The 17,467-nt window shown below is 45.8% G+C and overlaps 1 protein-coding gene across 1 annotated transcript; it reads left to right on the top strand.

Moving 5' to 3' along the window:
* Nucleotides 1–745: 745 nt before the first annotated feature.
* On the top strand, nt 746–11,283 carry LGALSL (galectin like). Its single transcript, XM_075035564.1, has 5 exons — nt 746–1,133; nt 1,293–1,364; nt 1,519–1,607; nt 2,088–2,265; nt 4,972–11,283. Exons 1-5 carry the CDS (start codon nt 1,101–1,103, stop codon nt 5,113–5,115), a joined length of 516 nt encoding a protein of 171 aa, XP_074891665.1. The 5' UTR covers nt 746–1,100; the 3' UTR covers nt 5,116–11,283.
* Nucleotides 11,284–17,467: the final 6,184 nt, after the last annotated feature.

Below are 17,467 nucleotides of genomic sequence, written 5' to 3'. Positions count from 1 at the left end.
AAACTCATCAACAGGATCATTACGGCATGCTTGCTGGGACAAGTCACTCCTGCTGTGGTAAAGGCGAGGGATTCCTGGCATTGCATGGCAGCCGCGAGCAGGGCTGGCAGCCTCCATCGGAGCTTTGCCGTGCTCTCAGCTGAGTGGGACACCCACAGACACCGCCACATTGCATAACTACGGACTCTGCATGTAAACAGGAGCTCCCACTCTGTAACGAGCCATCGACAGCCAACCGACTTATGCAATTACCGTGTCTCATGAGGAGGTTGGCGGGGAGGATTTCAAAGGAGCTGCTGCCTGACTTGGCCGAGCGGCTGCAATTCGCCCAGCAGCACGCTCAGCAGCCGCCCGCTGCCACCGGCCGTGCCACCCTCCGCCGGGAGATGTGCCCCACCAGAGCAGCGGCTCAGGGACTCGATCCCCCTGGGGGTCTACGCCGTGGGGCAGGGCACGCCGGCACGGAAGGGAGCAGCGTGACGGCTCACTTGGGGGGGGGGGCTGAGCCGCCTCTCCATCTCTGGAGAAGGGGAGTTAGCCTCTTGGGTAACCCTCTTCGCCGCGGTGTCCAAGCTCAGAAATAAAGGTGCTCCCAGAAATAAGGGGCGCGGGGCTCCTGTGACCTGCCTCCAAGTACTCATCCCCTACAGGCCCCACGCCCCCGCCACGGCCCACCACCGCCCCCCCCGCGGCGGGGCCGGGGCCCGGGCCCGCGCCCGAGCGCGGCCAGGCCCAGGTCTCCCCGCTCAGGGCCGGGCCCCGCGGCCCTACCAGTCGGGCCCCGCCGCGGGGCAGGCTGCGGAGCGCAGGAAGCGGCAGCAGCCCCCGCCCTGCCCGGCTCCCCCCCGGGCCAGGGGCTGGGCTCCCCGCCGGGCGAGGCAGAGCCGGCCGCCTCCCCTCCTCCTCCTCCTCCTCTTCCTCCTTCTACTCCTCCTCCTCGCCTTCCTACTTCTGCACCGGCTCCGCTCCCGCTCCGGCTCTACCGCTGCCCCTCGGCCGCCGGGGCTGCCGCACAGTCCCCCTCCCTCTCTCCCTCAGTCTCCCCCGCCCCCGCCGGTCCCCCTCCGCCCCGTCCCCAGCGCCGCCGCCGCTTCCACAAGATGGCGGGGACCGTGGCCGAGCGGGACGCGCTGGTGAGTGCCGCTTTGCCCCCTCCCCGGGGCTCCGGGACGGGGACCGAGGACGGGGCTGGGGTAGGCAGGACAGGCCCCCCACGGCAGGCACCTGCGGGGCGGGGGTGCCGGGAGGGGCTCCGCCTGCCCCTGCCTCAGCGCTCTCCTTTTTACCTGCAGAAAATAGAGGATGGGCATTTAAACAACTCCCTAGGATCCCCGGTGCAAGCTGATGTGTACTTCCCTCGCCTGGTAAATCACCTTTATCTGGGTTTTTTTTTTGGGGGGGGGGGGTATTCGGTTTGGCTTTTTTTAACCCCTTTACCCCCTCCGCCCCCGGCTGCACAACGGCGGCCGCTGCTGATGCCGAGTTGACCCTCGCCACCCTCCCCCCTGTCCTTTCCAGATCGTCCCTTTCTGTGGGCACATCAAAGGAGGAATGAGGCCGGGAAAGAAGATCTTAGTTATGGGCATAGTGGACCTCAACCCCGAGAGGTAATACCCGGGCAGGGCTGCCCGCCCCGGGGGCGCTGGGCCTGGGGAGGGGGCACGGGGGGGAGGCCACACGCACACACACAAACACACATACACACGGATCCCTCCTTTCTGGAGAGGGATTATTTTTATCATTTTAAATATAGAGTGCTGATTTCTCCTTTGACCCATAGAGGGGGCATTTCTTTAAGGGATTCTGTTTCCCAACATTCCACTTGGGAGTAAAGGAGCGTATAGAGCATATATATATATTAATATGTATATACACACATATATGCACAACGCACATATATATATATGCTATAACCATGTTCTTGTCCCTGCTGAGCTTTCGGAGCATTGCCTGAATGAGCTGAGCCATCACCCCCCTGTGCCGCTATACCGTCAGTGGTTTTAATAAGCTGAGAAATGAGACCGGTGGCATTTGGGGCTTATTTGCTCGTTTCTGGCTGAATGAGAGCTGTTCTGTTTGTGTTGCAGCTTTGGCATCAGTCTGACTTGCGGGGAGTCGGAAGATCCTCCTGCGGATGTAGCTATTGAACTGAAAGCCGTATTTACAGACAGACAGTTTGTCAGAAACTCTTGTGTAGCAGGAGAATGGGGGGAAGAGCAATCATCTATTCCTTACTTTCCATTTATACCGGACCAACCTTTTAGGGTGAGTACCAGGATGACAGAGGCATGCGCCGTATCTGATAGAAGTGTAATTTGATCAGTCGCAACAGAACTCAACTTGCCTCTCATGAAATCAGTGTAGCCCACGCTTCTCTGTTTGAGACACCGGTTGCCTGTTTGTTTGTATTGATCAGAAGTTGTGTGGAGATCCCGCTGCTGTGTGTAACTGCAGGCAGTTCAGATGGGGCTGTGAACGCCTGACTGGGGTGCTATGACAAGTCAGAGGTTGTAATACTATGTGATGAAGTGCACTTCCTGAGCTTAGTTTTATAGCTATAAATTAAAAAGTACCTCTATGTTATTAGCGCATTACAAGTTATTACTGGAGAATGTAAATACTCCATGGGACTGCCATATGTTTTGATGGTTTTTTTAATGGATATAGTGTTTGCAACTTAGTGCAGCTAATAAGGATCTTGTTCACCCTTTGTCTCCAGGGATGTTATGCTGAGGTTTACCATAGCCCTTCGTGTTAGCAGATTAAACAGCTAAGCAATAGTGGTATTCTTTTCTGAACCCTGGGATTAAACCTCCTGTCAAATTTAAGTCTGTATTCACTTGAAAATGGTGTACGTGGAAATGTTGTGGTGCAAGGGATGGACTGGATTGACCTAGAAGCAGATTCCCATCTGTAGTGTTTATGGTTATATGAAGATGTCTTTGCAAATCAGGACTAACAAAGTATGCAGCTGCAGAGGGCTGCTTCTCTCTCAGCAGCTTCACAACGTTGACGAAAAAAGGCTGCATGCCTTCTCCATGCAGCTGACCCAGAAAAACCCTCCTCCTCCTCCTCCCCACCCCTCTTATGAAACCTCGCTGGCCCCTCTGCTAAATGCCAATGCTCTGACCAGCTGCCAAACTCCTAATCCTTCTTGCCCCCAAGATAATCTCCCCCAGCCCCAAAAGCTCACCGTCTCCCCAGATGCTTGGGCTTTGAGAGGGTGTTTATGACTGGGTTTGCTGCGAATTGGTTGCGCTCTACTTGCTTCTACAAACTCTCCCATCAGAACTGGCAACACCCTTTGGTGCATGTGGGAAATGCACTTGAAAGGGCTTGGAGGCTTGGTCCTACTCTGGCTGAGAGGGTTATACTACCTGCTGCAGTGGGTGGTGGCTGGGTCCTCAGACAAGCCAGACGAATTACCCAGAGCATGTTTTGTGGGTGTCCCACTAACGACAGTTGACATTAGAGGACAGCAATATTGCACGTTTGGCATGAGATACTGTAGAAAGGGTGTTGTTATTTTTCTTTTTTTTCCCTCCTTTTTTCCCCAATGCACAAATGGAATTTAGGCTCCCAATTGACTTTGTATCTTTGATGGTCTCCCTCTCAGTGAATAAATTAGACTATTAAGTGTTCTTGCCAATTACTTGTGATCCAGTCCAATTATCATTCTGGCGTGGCCCAGGGTGATCTGAAAAAATGGATCGTAAGCAGTGTTGAGGCTAACCATATCTTTTACATAACAAGGCCTAAGGTTGGATGCACCTGCCGCAGTGACACAGGAGCTACGCGGCAGCACAGGCGCTTCCCTGTTACGTGGTATGCTACCAGGTCCCCAGGAGCTTAGGCTTTCCTGGACTGTCTGCTACCACTTATCCCAGTGCAACGTGCCCTAAGTCAGTTGGGCTTTGGCTCAGTCAGTTTATCACTGGCCCCGTTCCCGTTTTTATATGCTGCAATAGCAGCAGAGTCAAGTGCCTGGAAGCAGCACTTCACTCCAGACTACAAGCCTCTTGAAATGACCCAGGATTTACATGTGGCTTCCCTGCAGATTTTCTTCTTAACCTGTCCAGACCTGGAGGTCTCTGAGAGCTTGTACGAGAAGCATACATTCTGTGCCCTCATATGCCTGCTTCCTGCCGGGGCAGCTCCAGCAAAGCTTAACTACAGGGCACCTTCTCAAGCCACCTCTAACATCAGGAGTCTCCCAGCCTGTCCAAGCCTGTTCAGCTCCAGGCTTTGTTGCTTTTCCAGAGCATTTCTGCTGGACTCTTAGGAGGAGGGATGAGCTGTGTCCCTCCCTGATCCTGTTTGTGCCTTGTGTGAACCATCTAGCTGAATTCAAGCCATCTTGCACCACATTTCCCTCACTGCAGCCCCAGTATGGAGTCCAGTCCAACAGGGAGTCCTGGGCTGTCTGCAGCCACAATAGTGAAGGCTTTTAGTTCTGCAGCAGCTCTGTGACTGTGTATGGGAGGGGAGAGCAGACCCATCCCTCCTCTCATGTTCACTCCCTTCCAGTAAATTAACGGAAGTGTGGAAAGCATTGCAGAGGGAACTGTCCCCTCATTCTGCAGCAAAAAAAAATTCTGTAGCAGGGAGTGCAAGTTTTGGGTTGGAAATACAATTTCTTCCCCCTGTAATTAGCAGTTTGACTCTGTTTCTGGCATTATTCCAAGAGGCGAAACCTCCCTGATGCCAGTGGGACTGGGTTCCAGACTCCTTCCCACCACAACAGTGTGAGATTGGATTCACGTCCCTGTGAAGTAAGCAGATCCATCACGCTGTAACTGTTGTCATGGGGGCAAACTGGTCTCAGCCCTGGCTATTACATGGCACGTAAGTAGCAATTTGTGTAACCACACCAATGCTACTTAAAGGCTAATGGAGTGCTCTTTGTATTCTGTGAAATAACCTCCCAGTTACACTGTGAACAACATGCTTCATCATTTTACTTTTTTACAGGTTGAGATACTTTGCGAGCATCCCCGTTTTAGAATATTTGTGGATGGACATCAGCTCTTTGATTTTTACCACCGTATTGAAACACTGTCAGCAATTGACACGATAAAGATAAATGGAGATCTTCAGCTTACAAAACTTGGCTGAGCTTGTTAGGACTGCAGATTCCAAACCGGCTCAGGTGCCATCGTCCGTTTGGAGAAGCGACAGCCGGCTCTGGACACAGCTATGGTAGGAAGGCTGCCCCGTTCCTTTTCCGCATGCAGTTCTTCACTCCTGTGCCAATGAACCGGGCTGTTGTTTATTCTAATGAAGAACATTGTTGGTTAATAGACATTGAGCCGTTTTTCTTGGATCAAAATAGCCCACCTGTGCTGGATAATCAAATTGGAATGGATTCAGAAAGACTTGCAGTTTTGTTTCAAATCTCACAGAAAGGCACTTTCTGAAATGCAGCGCTAAAACCAGTTACTGAACAGCAGTGACAACAAAAAAAAAGTTTTTCTTTTGCAAATATTGTTTCTGCACTGAAGTGGAGTAGTGTAGCACAACATAGGGCCACGTGCTGATGTCCTTACCAGGGGCCTGAGCCTGGTCCCATGGAAATCAATGGCAAAACTCCCACTCATTTTAACGGGGTACAATCAAACTGTCTAGTCCTTAGTCAAGCACAATTCCTACTGATTTCTGTGGGATTTTTGCACACACCTGGGGGCCAGCTCTTCTGCTGTTGTAAATCAGCATTACCTCCATGGCTTGCAATGGAATTTTGCTGATTGCTCTGAGCCGCTGATTTGGCCCAAGGACTGTGCAAAAACTGAATGAGGGTGTGAGGACACAGCCTGTATATTTTAGTCAGGGTATTTGCATAGAATGTAGATCGTTACAAGTTTTTGCACAATGTATTGTTAATACAATTTTTAAAGCTTATCTGTAGTTTATTTATTTATACTCATTGTATGTATTATTAGTAAAAATGAACAATCTTACTGATGGTTAAGAACAGCAAAGTGTAAACATTTTGAATGTACAAAATGTCTTAGGTTCTTTGGGTAAACTTTACATATCATTCTTGAAAAAACATGTTTCCTATCAAACATTTAGTTACATTTTAATGGAGCCCTCTAGGCCCTGGGAAAATGTGGGCATGGTAGTTGGTGGGTGTGGGGGGAACTCTGCATATACACTAGAAACTGTTTTTCAGGGCTTACTAACTTTGCTGCACAGGATAGGTTTGAGTTAAAGTCAATCTGTTTTAAAAACCTTAAACAGCAAATTTGTAGGTTTAACTGTGCTTTTATAACCTGAGAAAAAGTTAAATTTGGCAGTCTCTCAGTTCAGAAAGAGAACCAGCCTCTTTGCAGGGGAGATGGGAGATTTTATGCACTTGTTTGAGAACATATTTGGCCTTTGATATGACAATTAAAACTTGTCTAGACAGCCAAGTTATTAATGCTTGAAAATCAGCTACTGCACATGAATAATAACTTTTCAAGTAGCTTTTTAAATAGTAGGTATAGCTGTATAAACACAGTCATTGTGCTACACTATAAATGAACACAGCCACTTTTCTTGACTTCTTTAGGACTAAATACACTTTTTTCCTTGGCTGCTCACAATAGACTGTAGCAGGTCTTTCTGAGTACTTATAATCATGATATAAATATATATTTAGGCAATTCTGAAAACATGTAATATAGGGACTTTCTAAGACACAGAATACAAAAAGATCTTTTGTAGCACAGTATTTAAGAAAATAAAAAAAAAAGAGAGAAGAATCTCACACACAGAACTATGTTAAACCTGCAATAAAGCTGTGGTTTAAAGCAACCAGAACTGGAATATCCAAAGTTAAGGGTAGAATGCCAGTTGCAAAGCCTCATTTTGCGCTAATTTGGCCTGCAGTTAAGAAGCCTTAGACTGCAAGCTGAAATTCCAACTGTGGCTCTAGTCCAAAGCCTGTTGAGGTCAATCAGAGTCCTCTGAGCATAGAAGCCTGATTCTTATTTCATGCAAGTGCAAATCTCTTTGTAAAGCCAGGGGGGTGTCGCTGCTGCTGCAGCCAAGTGAAGAATCAGGTTGCCACCTATAAAGTGTAAGTTAAAAATGGAATTTTTAGCCTTAACATTGACACTCCCTGACTTTTCCTCCTCCTTCCAAATTAAGAGAGAACCTGTTGTTTTCCAGATGATCTTTTTATCTGGTGCATGGCTTTTAAGTTGTACATCAGATTCTATTTGTACTCCAGATTGAATCTTGATATGAAATGTTCCTGTCTTGCTCTGTTTTTACTCTTTTACATTATACATGATGACTGTGTCATTTTCCATTGTATAAAGAATGCTGACAGTGTTTCGGTACAAAATATATTCTTAAAAATGATGATAATAAAAATCCAAGGGAAAGGTGCTTCTACATGAGGTGTTTGGATTTTTCTCCAGCTTGGAAATGCTTTATGGTTCCAAAGCAGATGCAGGCAGAAGATGAATTCTGTTTGGAGAGATATTTAGCAACCCCCTGCCTAGCACTTTCTCCAACTAGATATGTAAAGCCAGGTTTGCTGATGCAGTGCCATTGCCTGAGGCTTTCCTGCTAGTCCAGTGGGCCATAAGTAGGAGGCTGGAGAGAGGAAGTAGCACCATGACCCTAGAGTAGCACAAAACCAAAAGAGATCATCTCCCTTACAGCACACCAGTGGAGATTTCCCCTCCTTGCCTTCACTGTAGCCCAGAAAAAGCAATTTGGCTGACTGGAATTTTCAGCCGCTTGGGATTCCTGGTAGGTTAGCACAGCCCTCAGACTTCTATCCTGCACAGGCTCAGCACAGCACAGTGCCTATGCCAGGGATGCCGAGATGAACTTGATGCAGCACCGTGTCAGTGGCCTCTCTGTCAGGAGTAAGGGCTCAGTGATACTGCCTTGCCTCTGTTCCACCCACTGCGCTGGGCACTCCCATTTGTTTCTGCTCCAGTAGTTTTCTGTCTCGGGAAAATGCTTTTTTGAACTTGATTCTGGTTTTGCCTTTGCATAACTCCACCAGCTGCGGCGCCCACCACCTGATTCTGCCCTGTTGTGGTTTCTGAGCCAGGCTTTGAGGCAAGAAGGGCTGTGAACCCACTTCTGATGGGTTGTGGTTTGGCTGAGAGCTCAGGAAAGGGCAGAAAGTCACAGTTAAGGCTTCCACATCTATTTGTCTGTCTAACACCAGTTTGGAAGCCTTTTTTAATTTTCTGTTGCTCTTGGGCAGTACCAGGCTATGGCAGGCGAAAGAAGGATGTCTATGTAACCAAGGGCAGTTCCCCGCGTACTTGGCTTACATTGGCTGATTGTGTTCAGAAGCAACTGCTGAACACTTCCATGTGCAGTGTAAGTCAGAGAAAACTGAGGCCTTAAATGTTTCTGTTCAGTTGGACTTTGAGCCAAATACAACTGTTTAAGATGGGAGACTGTGCTGCATCATTTATATCTGAATTTTTTGGTCTCCACAATTCAGGGATTATTCAGGTCTTCATTTTGGATATAAGCCCTACTAGACCTGAAATAAGGCTGTTTAGAAATTAGGCCAGGCCTTCAAAATGTTTTTCAGTAGGGACAAGTAGTCTGTGAGCTTCTTGGAAGTTGCAATTCTTCAGGACTGAGTGTGTGAACCAACTTTTGAGATCTTATGCTAGAATTTATTAGCTGAATATTTCTGTGGTTTCCTCCGAATGACGGAATTAATTCTGAAATGAAAGAAGCCTTTAAGGGGTAAAACCCATGTGGAGTGGAATCACTCAACTTAGCATAGCTTTATTTTTTCCAAAGAGGAAAAAGCAAAAAAACAACCAAAACACCATGACCAAATTATTTAGTTGTGTTTGGAATTGGCTGTGATAAAGCTGATTTAATTAAAAAAAAAAAAAAAAAGAGGTTATAGCCTACTCAGAAAGAGCCTTGAAATACTTCAGTATCATGTGAGGTAGTCTGTGTCTAAACATATTTCACATAAACACTTTTTCACAGCCAAGTTGTTAAAAATGTTACAAAATACCTTCTTTTTGTGTCACAATTAGAAATGTTTGCCCCACCTTGAAAGAACATTTTGTACTAAATATTCATATGTTGTCTATGTGAACTTGCACTAACATATAGTATATTCTCCCTCCCCCCCTTAACTAGCTTGAGAAGAAATAGGCGTAATATTGCTAAACCGGTTGAATGTGACATCTGCTTGAGGCATAGCATCTTTCTCAAGGGCTGTTTTGAGTAAACAGCCTGAAAACCAAAGGGAGAGCCTGATTCACCATTCTGCTGCGCCAGCTTTCCACCCCTGTCACTCTCCTGCTATGAGACTGAGACTGAAGCCTTGAGATTTTAATGTAAGGGAGCAGCACTGAGATTTTTATCTTCCAGGATCTAAAACTATTCACTGTGGAGGAAACAAGAACAGAGTAGCCACAGCACTCCCAAGCTTGGTAGTAGGGTTGGGGTAGCATGATGTGCTGTAGTCCTAATGGAGCATGAGTTCAGAGGGAGGCAGTGGGCATTTCAGAGCCAGCGAAGAGCACAGGCTGTGGAGCTGCATGACAGTTTCCCAGGGATAGGCATTTGCCACATTGCTAGCTGCCACCTTCTGCAACCCCATACCAGGACACACAGCAAAAAAACAGTGTTGCTTACAAGTTTGGAAGGCATGAATGGGTTCATTTTCCTACTCGCCTTCTTTAAAAGAGGCTCCCAAATAAATAATAGGAAAAATTAGGAGTAGCCATGCCACTAAGGTATTTTCTTCCCCACAGACATTCAAGCAGTGTATCTGATGTGGGGCTCATCTTGCCTCCCCCCACAGAAATCTACAGCGCTGCCTTCTGCACTGGGGCTGGTTACAGTGACCCTTCCATGCAGAAAACTGCAAAACCACAATTCTGCTGAGCCAGTTAGTGGCAGCTCTAAGCAACCTCCCAGCACCCCTGGAACTGCTAAGACAGTATGAGGAACAAGAGTCAGGCTGAGGGCAGCCCTAAATCCTCACTGTGATAAGCACAGAAGTTAGAAAAGCTACACAAGTGTAGGAACAGTTAGTGAGCTGGTGAGATTTTTTGTAATCCTGAGTATTGTTCTGATTTTTTCATGTGGATCAGAAACCATACAGGTAAAAGTCACTTTGCAATGAATGGTGTGTGGGGTTAGAACCAAGGCCAACACAAATGGGGAGAAAAAATGAGCTGCAGACGCTTTATCTGGCTTTGATACACCCTCCCAGCTCCTCCCAGCAATCACTGCTGTTACGAACATACACAATTACTACAACAAGGAGATTGAGCGGCATGTGCAAGATCAAAATAATAAACTCATACTTTGCCACAGGTCCTCCCTAGCTTCTGTTGCTAGGCCTCTCCATCTGTCTGTCAACAAATAACTATATCCTGCTGCTTTTAAAACCCATGGCAAAAATCCCTTTGACTTTCATGGAAATAGGTCCATAAGAAAAGGGGTATTTCTAGCTCTCCCTCTCCAGTTATTTTCAGCTGGGGCATACTCTAAAACTGAGTTTATTTTAAAGTATGAATAGAGGACTATTTCTGTCTGCATGATCCGTTTGATAGAGTCAACAGAAAGCACAGCCTCTCTCTGCTGCAGTTAACACTGGTTTCGCAGTTAGCCAATGAAATGTCTTACATTCATTACCTCCTGATTTTAAAGAGTGAGGGTGTGCACGCAAAGACTGGGCAATAATAGCAATATGTATCATTACCACAGATTTATTTTTATGTGTTGTGCCAATTTCATAATGAACTTTTAATAACAATAAAACGTGAAATATTCACTAGGTTGTTCTGTCTTTTATCTGAATTATTAATGCTCGTTACACACCCTCTTGACTTCTTTAACTTCTGGCTTCTTTTATCTTCTGTTTTTCAGATGTAGCTAACTCTTTCCCTCATAAAACTGTAGTGTGAAACTTTAGTGCAGCTTTGGTAGCAGCTCGTGTAAAACTCCTTTACAGTTTAAATGCATTATACAGAACAATCAAATAACTCCATTAGAGGAAAGAATAGCTTGCTTACTCATGCAAGACTCCCGCTGACATCACTGGGCAGTGTAAGCCTCACGAGTTAACAGACACAACTCAGACCTTATGGCTAGGCCATGAGACACAGATCGCTGATCACTTTTGCATAGGATAAAACAGCCTGTCAGCAGAGTAACACACACGTGCGCTTCAGTTCACTCTGGTGGGACTGGATTCATGGGTGAGGGTTACATGGTGAGTAAAACCACCAGATCAGCTCCAGAGACATGTTATTATGAGATCCAGTGTTTTACTTGTTGGCACAATCCTAACTAAAGTTCACATTGACCTGAGTAAGTGCAAGAGGAAACTTTAATGTCTCAGCTTCTTTCAGTTAAAGCTACTGGAAAAATTCTGCATTACCCAACTGGGAAAGGATTATGCCCTACATCCAGTTGTGGCTGTAAAAAATGAGTGAGGTTTCTGAGGGAAACCTCAAAATCCAAACAGCACTGAAGCAGCAGATGAACAGGATCTGAATACAGTTAGTTTTGGGTTTTTTCTCCCGATAAAATGACTATGAATCAGATGCTCCCCACACAGTTCATCCTAGCTCTAACCCATGAGCATAGATCTCTGGCCATCCCTGCTCAAAGCCAGCCTGAAACTGGCCACTTGTTTACTATACACACCTAAAAGAAGGTATGTTAAGACATCTAGAGATTCCAAGTTAAAACACAGCATTAGGTAACCTAGATGCAAACCAGAAATGGCTGTGAATGGTATAAAGGCAGCATGTAGTCCCCACTAGACAGCAGAACAGCAGCCGCCTAAGTGCCTGGGGGGATTTTCAAAAGGGAGAACATAAACATTAAATTTCACCACTTGCATTGGCTAACTGATGTAGAGGCCCTTGAAAAGCTCTTGTTTGACCTCTAATACTGAGTAAACTGCAGGCATGAGTTTTGGGGGGAAGGAAGGGAAGGGGCTGCCCACTCCACTGAGAGCACCTGATATAGCAAGTGCCATGTGTACTTCTCTCCCATTCAGATCAGTACTACAGATGCCTCACAGCTGGGCCTTATTTTGGTGGAGTATTTCCGAGCTTGAAGTCAAGCCAATTCATGTTGAGGGATTTACTCACAGGAATACCACGAATATGACTCTTTGCTAGCACTGCACTGGATCTTATTTTTAAATTATGACTTTCACCACTCCTCTAAGAATAGAGGCTGGCTCTGAAACATCACGTCAGCTCCAGCGTTCTCCAAAAGTTACACATTTCTCATCCTGTTCAGATTTTGAGGCTTCAGTTTCAACACTGGCGCCTTGCTAGACCAGAGCTGTGATAGCGGGGGGGGGCGCATTCTGTGGAAGACCCTGAGAAGGAGGTGTCTTTCAGCAATTCTCGTCCCAGCAGGCAGAAAAAGACCTCAAAGTCTCCCTCAGCAGTCAGAAGTGACAGTGAAACAGAGCTAAACTGACTCCTGGTTTGCAGAACAGGGCTTCCTTGCAACTCTGAAAGGTAGGAGCAAAAGCCTGGTTAATTAGAAAAACTTCACTGAAGCTGAACAGTAAATCTCAGCAGCAGAGAAAAGAGGAAGATTTCAGTACTAGGCAATTTAATACTAACAGCAAAGAGCCATGACCCCTTGGTGCCCAGAAGCTGTGGGTAGGTGTTGGTTCGATCAAGCAGGGAGGCAGATGTCTGTCCTGTGCAGCAGCCTGCTGCCAAGCACTGATGGAGATGCTGGAGGTTTCCGAGAGTGCTCAGTGGCTCTGCCTTTGCCTGGCTCCAAAAACCCTTGTGATGGGAGAAAAGCCAGTGCTGACAGTATTGTAATGTATGACAAGCTACAGTAGCAACTCCAGCACTGCATGCTCGAAGAGGCAAAGAGTATTCTTTCCTGGCTGCTCTCGAAGAAATCTTCTGTTCAATGTGAAAGATAATCACTGTCTAGAACTAGAGATCCAGCCCAGAACTAAGGATAGAATATGGCTCTAGGTAGAAGAAACATTCTTGGGAAAGCAACAGATTCGCTAAAATCTCCAGGGGAAAATTAAATATTTTAATTTAAAAGTACAAAGGCTGCAATGAGGATAGTGGGGTTCCTTTTACACCCCATTTTTGGAAGAAAGGCTCAATGAGCTACAGTGGTTATAAAACAGATTCTGAGGGGCAAAGCTGGGAGCAGCTCTGGATTATTGCATGGGTGCAGAACACAGCTTCCACATCCATACCCCTCCATTTCCACTGCCTTTTCTCAGGGGTGGCTGGTCCTCTCCATGGGACAGAACCATTGCTGGAAACCCCACAGCCAGAGGAATTCTCCTGCGGCTTCAGACCTTTGTGTCCTCTACAGACACCTACCAAGGTGTACTTTTTTGAGCACTGCTCACTGAAGAACTTCAAAGCACTGACAAACTTCACAATTTGTGTTAATTCATGAATGCTCCTTGCCATTTCTAGTACTGCTGCTGTTATTCTATGGGCAGGGAGAAGGAAGAACAGAGATGTAACAACAGTTTCTCAGCAACCAGTGCTATAATTTGGAATATACTGATATGCACACACTTCATGTGTCACCACTGTGACTTTTGGCTAGAACACTGAAGTTCAGGCTCCCCAGTCCCCTCCTTTGCTCACCAGGCAGACATGTTTTTGTGGGCCAGAACATACAATAGTAAGGTTAAGTAATGCTACACACTTGAGTAGCTCCTCTGGGATCAGAGGGGCTATCTGTAATGCAAAATCCTTCCAAAATAAGATTTTTAAAAATAGTATAAATTAAATGGCATTCTGTCAATTTTTTGCAGCCTCCACTGACTCACAGTGCTTTCAATTGCAATTTCAATAATCCAGCAGAGAAGCTGGAACATGGAAGATCAGGTTTCTTAGCAGGGAGTTGTTTGCTGCACCTCAAATTCAAAAGATGATGTGCACACATATTTCCCTAGACAAAATACAGCAATTACAACCTGAGTGATGCAAACAGGTAGATCTCTCTCGATTTTCGTGGAAATACACTGATTGATCACAACTGAGCACCTGCTGGAGTATAAACTGGTTTAAGGTTCCCATAACAAACCTAGCCTTTCTGAGATATTCAAAAGGATTCTATTTAGCAAAGGGAAGCACATGATTGTTTTAATGCATTGTGCAGCTGAAGCTGTGACAATGTGGGCTGGAAGATGATGTTTTTAAGTGAAAGGGAAATCAGTTGTAATTATAATTGTTGTTGTCTTTATGTATTACCAGCTGTATTGATTACCTTCATCCTGCATGACACTGGCAACTAGGGAACATGATACATTACGTTGTGCTAGTGTTGGAAAGCAGCAGAGATTGGTGTATTTTTAGAAACAAGATTCCCACAGTGTAATTGTAGCAATTGGATGATCATACACATGCATATTAAAATGCGAACAGATGAATTCCCGGACAGTGCCAGCAAACATTTCACTGTTTGGGGTAGGAGGAAAGGGCAGCAATGAACAGCGCATAAGTTCAACAACTGACAAGCACAGTGTTTTCACCTCTAAGAGTGTCCTCTGAGAACTGTGTGGCTCACATCGGCCAGTGTGAAAGAGAAGCTGGTAAAAAGCAGAATCTCACTTTCCAGGATGAAGAAATGATGCATTTGCAGGTCAGAGTGTCTATATCTCTCCTGCCTCACCTGGTCCCATAACACATGAAATTACATCTCCCTACCAGTAGAGAGAACTGATGGCCATCTATAGACATCCTTCAAGGGCTCAGTCCTGAGTCTCAGCTGCCAGCTGGCAGTGTTTGGGGTGCCTGTGTTGCACAACAGAGCATGATACAGAGGTCCCTGGCTCACTAAATCTCATCAAGATTGCAGAAGTACAAGGCTTATTACTGGGCACAAAACTACAAATGCAGGCACACAGTTGGTAGGGCCAAGTTGCCTGTAAGCAGAGTCAGTTGGAGGCAGCCAGGAGCTGCCTGTGCAGAGCAGATGTGCAGCAGCACCTTTTCGGAACTTGCATGTCTTGTAAAGCATTTATATGTCTTGTAAAACAGAAGAAGCTGTTTCAGACTCTCTGGGAATAGTATCAGCCAGCTTAACAGTCCTGTCATTGGGCTGGTTTAGACAGCAGTTGTACAGGACCGATCAAGGTCTGAACCCTTCCACTAAGAGCCAACCCAAGTGTCTAAGCAGAGCACATCATGGGTTCACCTGTAGAAATAACTAATGTACACTTGAAGCATTCAGCAGTCATTCAGGTAAGCATCAGAATACCAGGTATCTTTCAGTAGACTGTTGCTGTATTCAATATAAATAAACTGATGATCACAGACCATCACAGGAGCATGGTGACTACTACACTTGATAAAACAGGCAGACCAAGTAGTTCACAGTCTTTGGCTGTGCTAAATGGAATGTGTTTTGGAGAACAGCACAAGGCATGCTGTGAGAGACAGTTATAGCACAGCTGGCCCCAGACAGACTTTTCTTTCAATTCTCTAAGTAGAACTGGTCTGAAACCTATTCAATAGTCTTGAATTTTATGTATTTATCGCTGATATTGCAGTGATTGCAATTGGTGTTGGAGGCTATTAAATGTCTGTTCTTTTTCAGGATCCTGTTATATTTATGCATGCTGATATTGTTCATGAATGGCAATATATTCCATGCAAAGAAAATTCCTGTCTGCCTTCAATGTACCACTCTTCTACCTCATTATATGCCCTTTTATCCTTTAATAGGTGGATGAATAAAGAGAAGACCCTAAACTACCTTCTCAGTATTATTTAGCTTCCTATACACTTTCATCATGCTTATTATCACCTTTTTCAAGGTACATAGACCTTTTCAACCTAATGACCAAATAACAGACTGGAAACTTTTCTAAAACATGGCTTCAATCCACACCATAAGAATTAACAGTCACCACAGTCAAACTAAATTGCAGGTGGTGGTATATTGCCTAACATCCTGATGTAAATGTAAGATAAAGGCCTACTCCAGGGGGTACAGTGCAACGTGAAATCCAAGTGTACAGACTTTGCATATCAAGTTTTATCTTAATTTCAGAAAAGCCTCTAATTATGCTGAAATGTGTGCTTTCAAGCTTTCCTACACCTGGCCTTCAGTCCACCCCACACACATACCCCCTCAGTCAACTGCAGCCAATGACTCCCTCAATGTCATTCTCTCCCCACCAAGTATTTTAGACACTGAATCTACATAGCCACGGCACTAGACCACACAGACCCCCATCTCCTCAGCCTGTTCCCACCTGCCTCTGGCCAGCCTCCAAACAATTTTTGTGGCTTCCTTTATGTTCAAGCCATCTTTTCCTACCTGCAGTGCTGGAAGGGAGTAGCCAGATCTGGCCTCTCAGAGCATACCACTCCACAGAGAACATCTTGTTCTGGAGAGGGCATGGCAGGAAGAAGTGTCCTTCATAGCATTCAGGGTGACGTGAACCAGGTTTCAAAAGGGAGGCCACAATTTTCACTGCCAGACACTGCCACCTGTCTCAGGCACGTAGTAGCTCCGCTTGCCCTCTTCTAAGCTGCTTGGTTTAGACCTCAAACAGATTCAAAGGGAAATTCTGGATACCTTCACAGGTGAACTTCCATATACAGCCATGAAGTCACAGGCTGTGATAGTTGGCATGCAGATACATATCAGCATGCCAAACCTTCCACAGCAACATGTAACTAGTATACACAAATACAATTACACATGCATTTATTGGGAGAAGGTGGTAGAGTGACTCAAACATGTGTCAACAGCTTCCCAGGGTGAGGATTTAAAAGAGCTATTTGGTGCAATAAAGACTGATGCTTAATACACTATTTTCCGCAAAGACGGCTTTTTTTGCTTAGGCGAGCTGAGTGGCTACATTAATGGAAAAACTGGAAGCCTTTTATTGGGTGAGTAGTAGCTGAAACTGCAGTGGTATTCATGCCACCTTCTGCAGCATCTGATTTCAGCTGTGGAAATTCATTCTGGTCTCTGTGGGTTCCCTGTATAGGCAGTAGAAAGAGAGATACTTCTCCAGAGGATGATTTAGCAGTGACAATTTTGATGCCCTGAACAGTCTTCCAGAGGCCTTACCTCCAAAGTTTATAAAAGGACCTTGAGGACACTGGCCTTCTACCAAACACCCAAATGTAGATGCCTGATCTCCCTTTCACACTCATACACACCCTTTGAAGTTAAAAACCAAAGAGAGCTGGAAACAACAGGCCACAGATAGCTGACTCCAGATGTTTCCTTAAGCACCCGCTAATAGGAAGGAAACTGCCACCCTAAGAAAGTGAAGAACAGCAAAGGCTTTCAGTGCTGAAGGCAGAGGGTTATGCATCACTCGCACAACAAAGACAACACTTGCAATTCTGCTTCCACAGGAGGTTCATCTGTCCTGCCAGGCTTGGAAAGAGATCTGAATAAAAAGCTGTGGAAGGAGCTGAGGCACTTAAGGCAGCACCTGCACAACATCCCTCTTCAGCATCCCACAGGTGATACAAAC

This window comes from Buteo buteo, chromosome 9 (genome assembly GCF_964188355.1).
Source record: "Buteo buteo chromosome 9, bButBut1.hap1.1, whole genome shotgun sequence".
Lineage (NCBI taxonomy): Eukaryota > Metazoa > Chordata > Aves > Accipitriformes > Accipitridae > Buteo > Buteo buteo.
This window is presented reverse-complemented; position numbering and strand designations above follow the sequence as displayed.

Excerpts from the sequence above, each read along its gene's own strand:
- LGALSL (XM_075035564.1), top strand. The coding sequence starts at position 1,101 with ATGGCGGGGACCGTGGCCGAGCGGGACGCGCTG. Across the intron at positions 1,134-1,292 it reads TGGCCGAGCGGGACGCGCTG|AAAATAGAGGATGGGCATTT; the intron begins GTGAGTGCCGCT and ends TTTTACCTGCAG. Across the intron at positions 2,266-4,971 it reads TACCGGACCAACCTTTTAGG|GTTGAGATACTTTGCGAGCA; the intron begins GTGAGTACCAGG and ends ACTTTTTTACAG.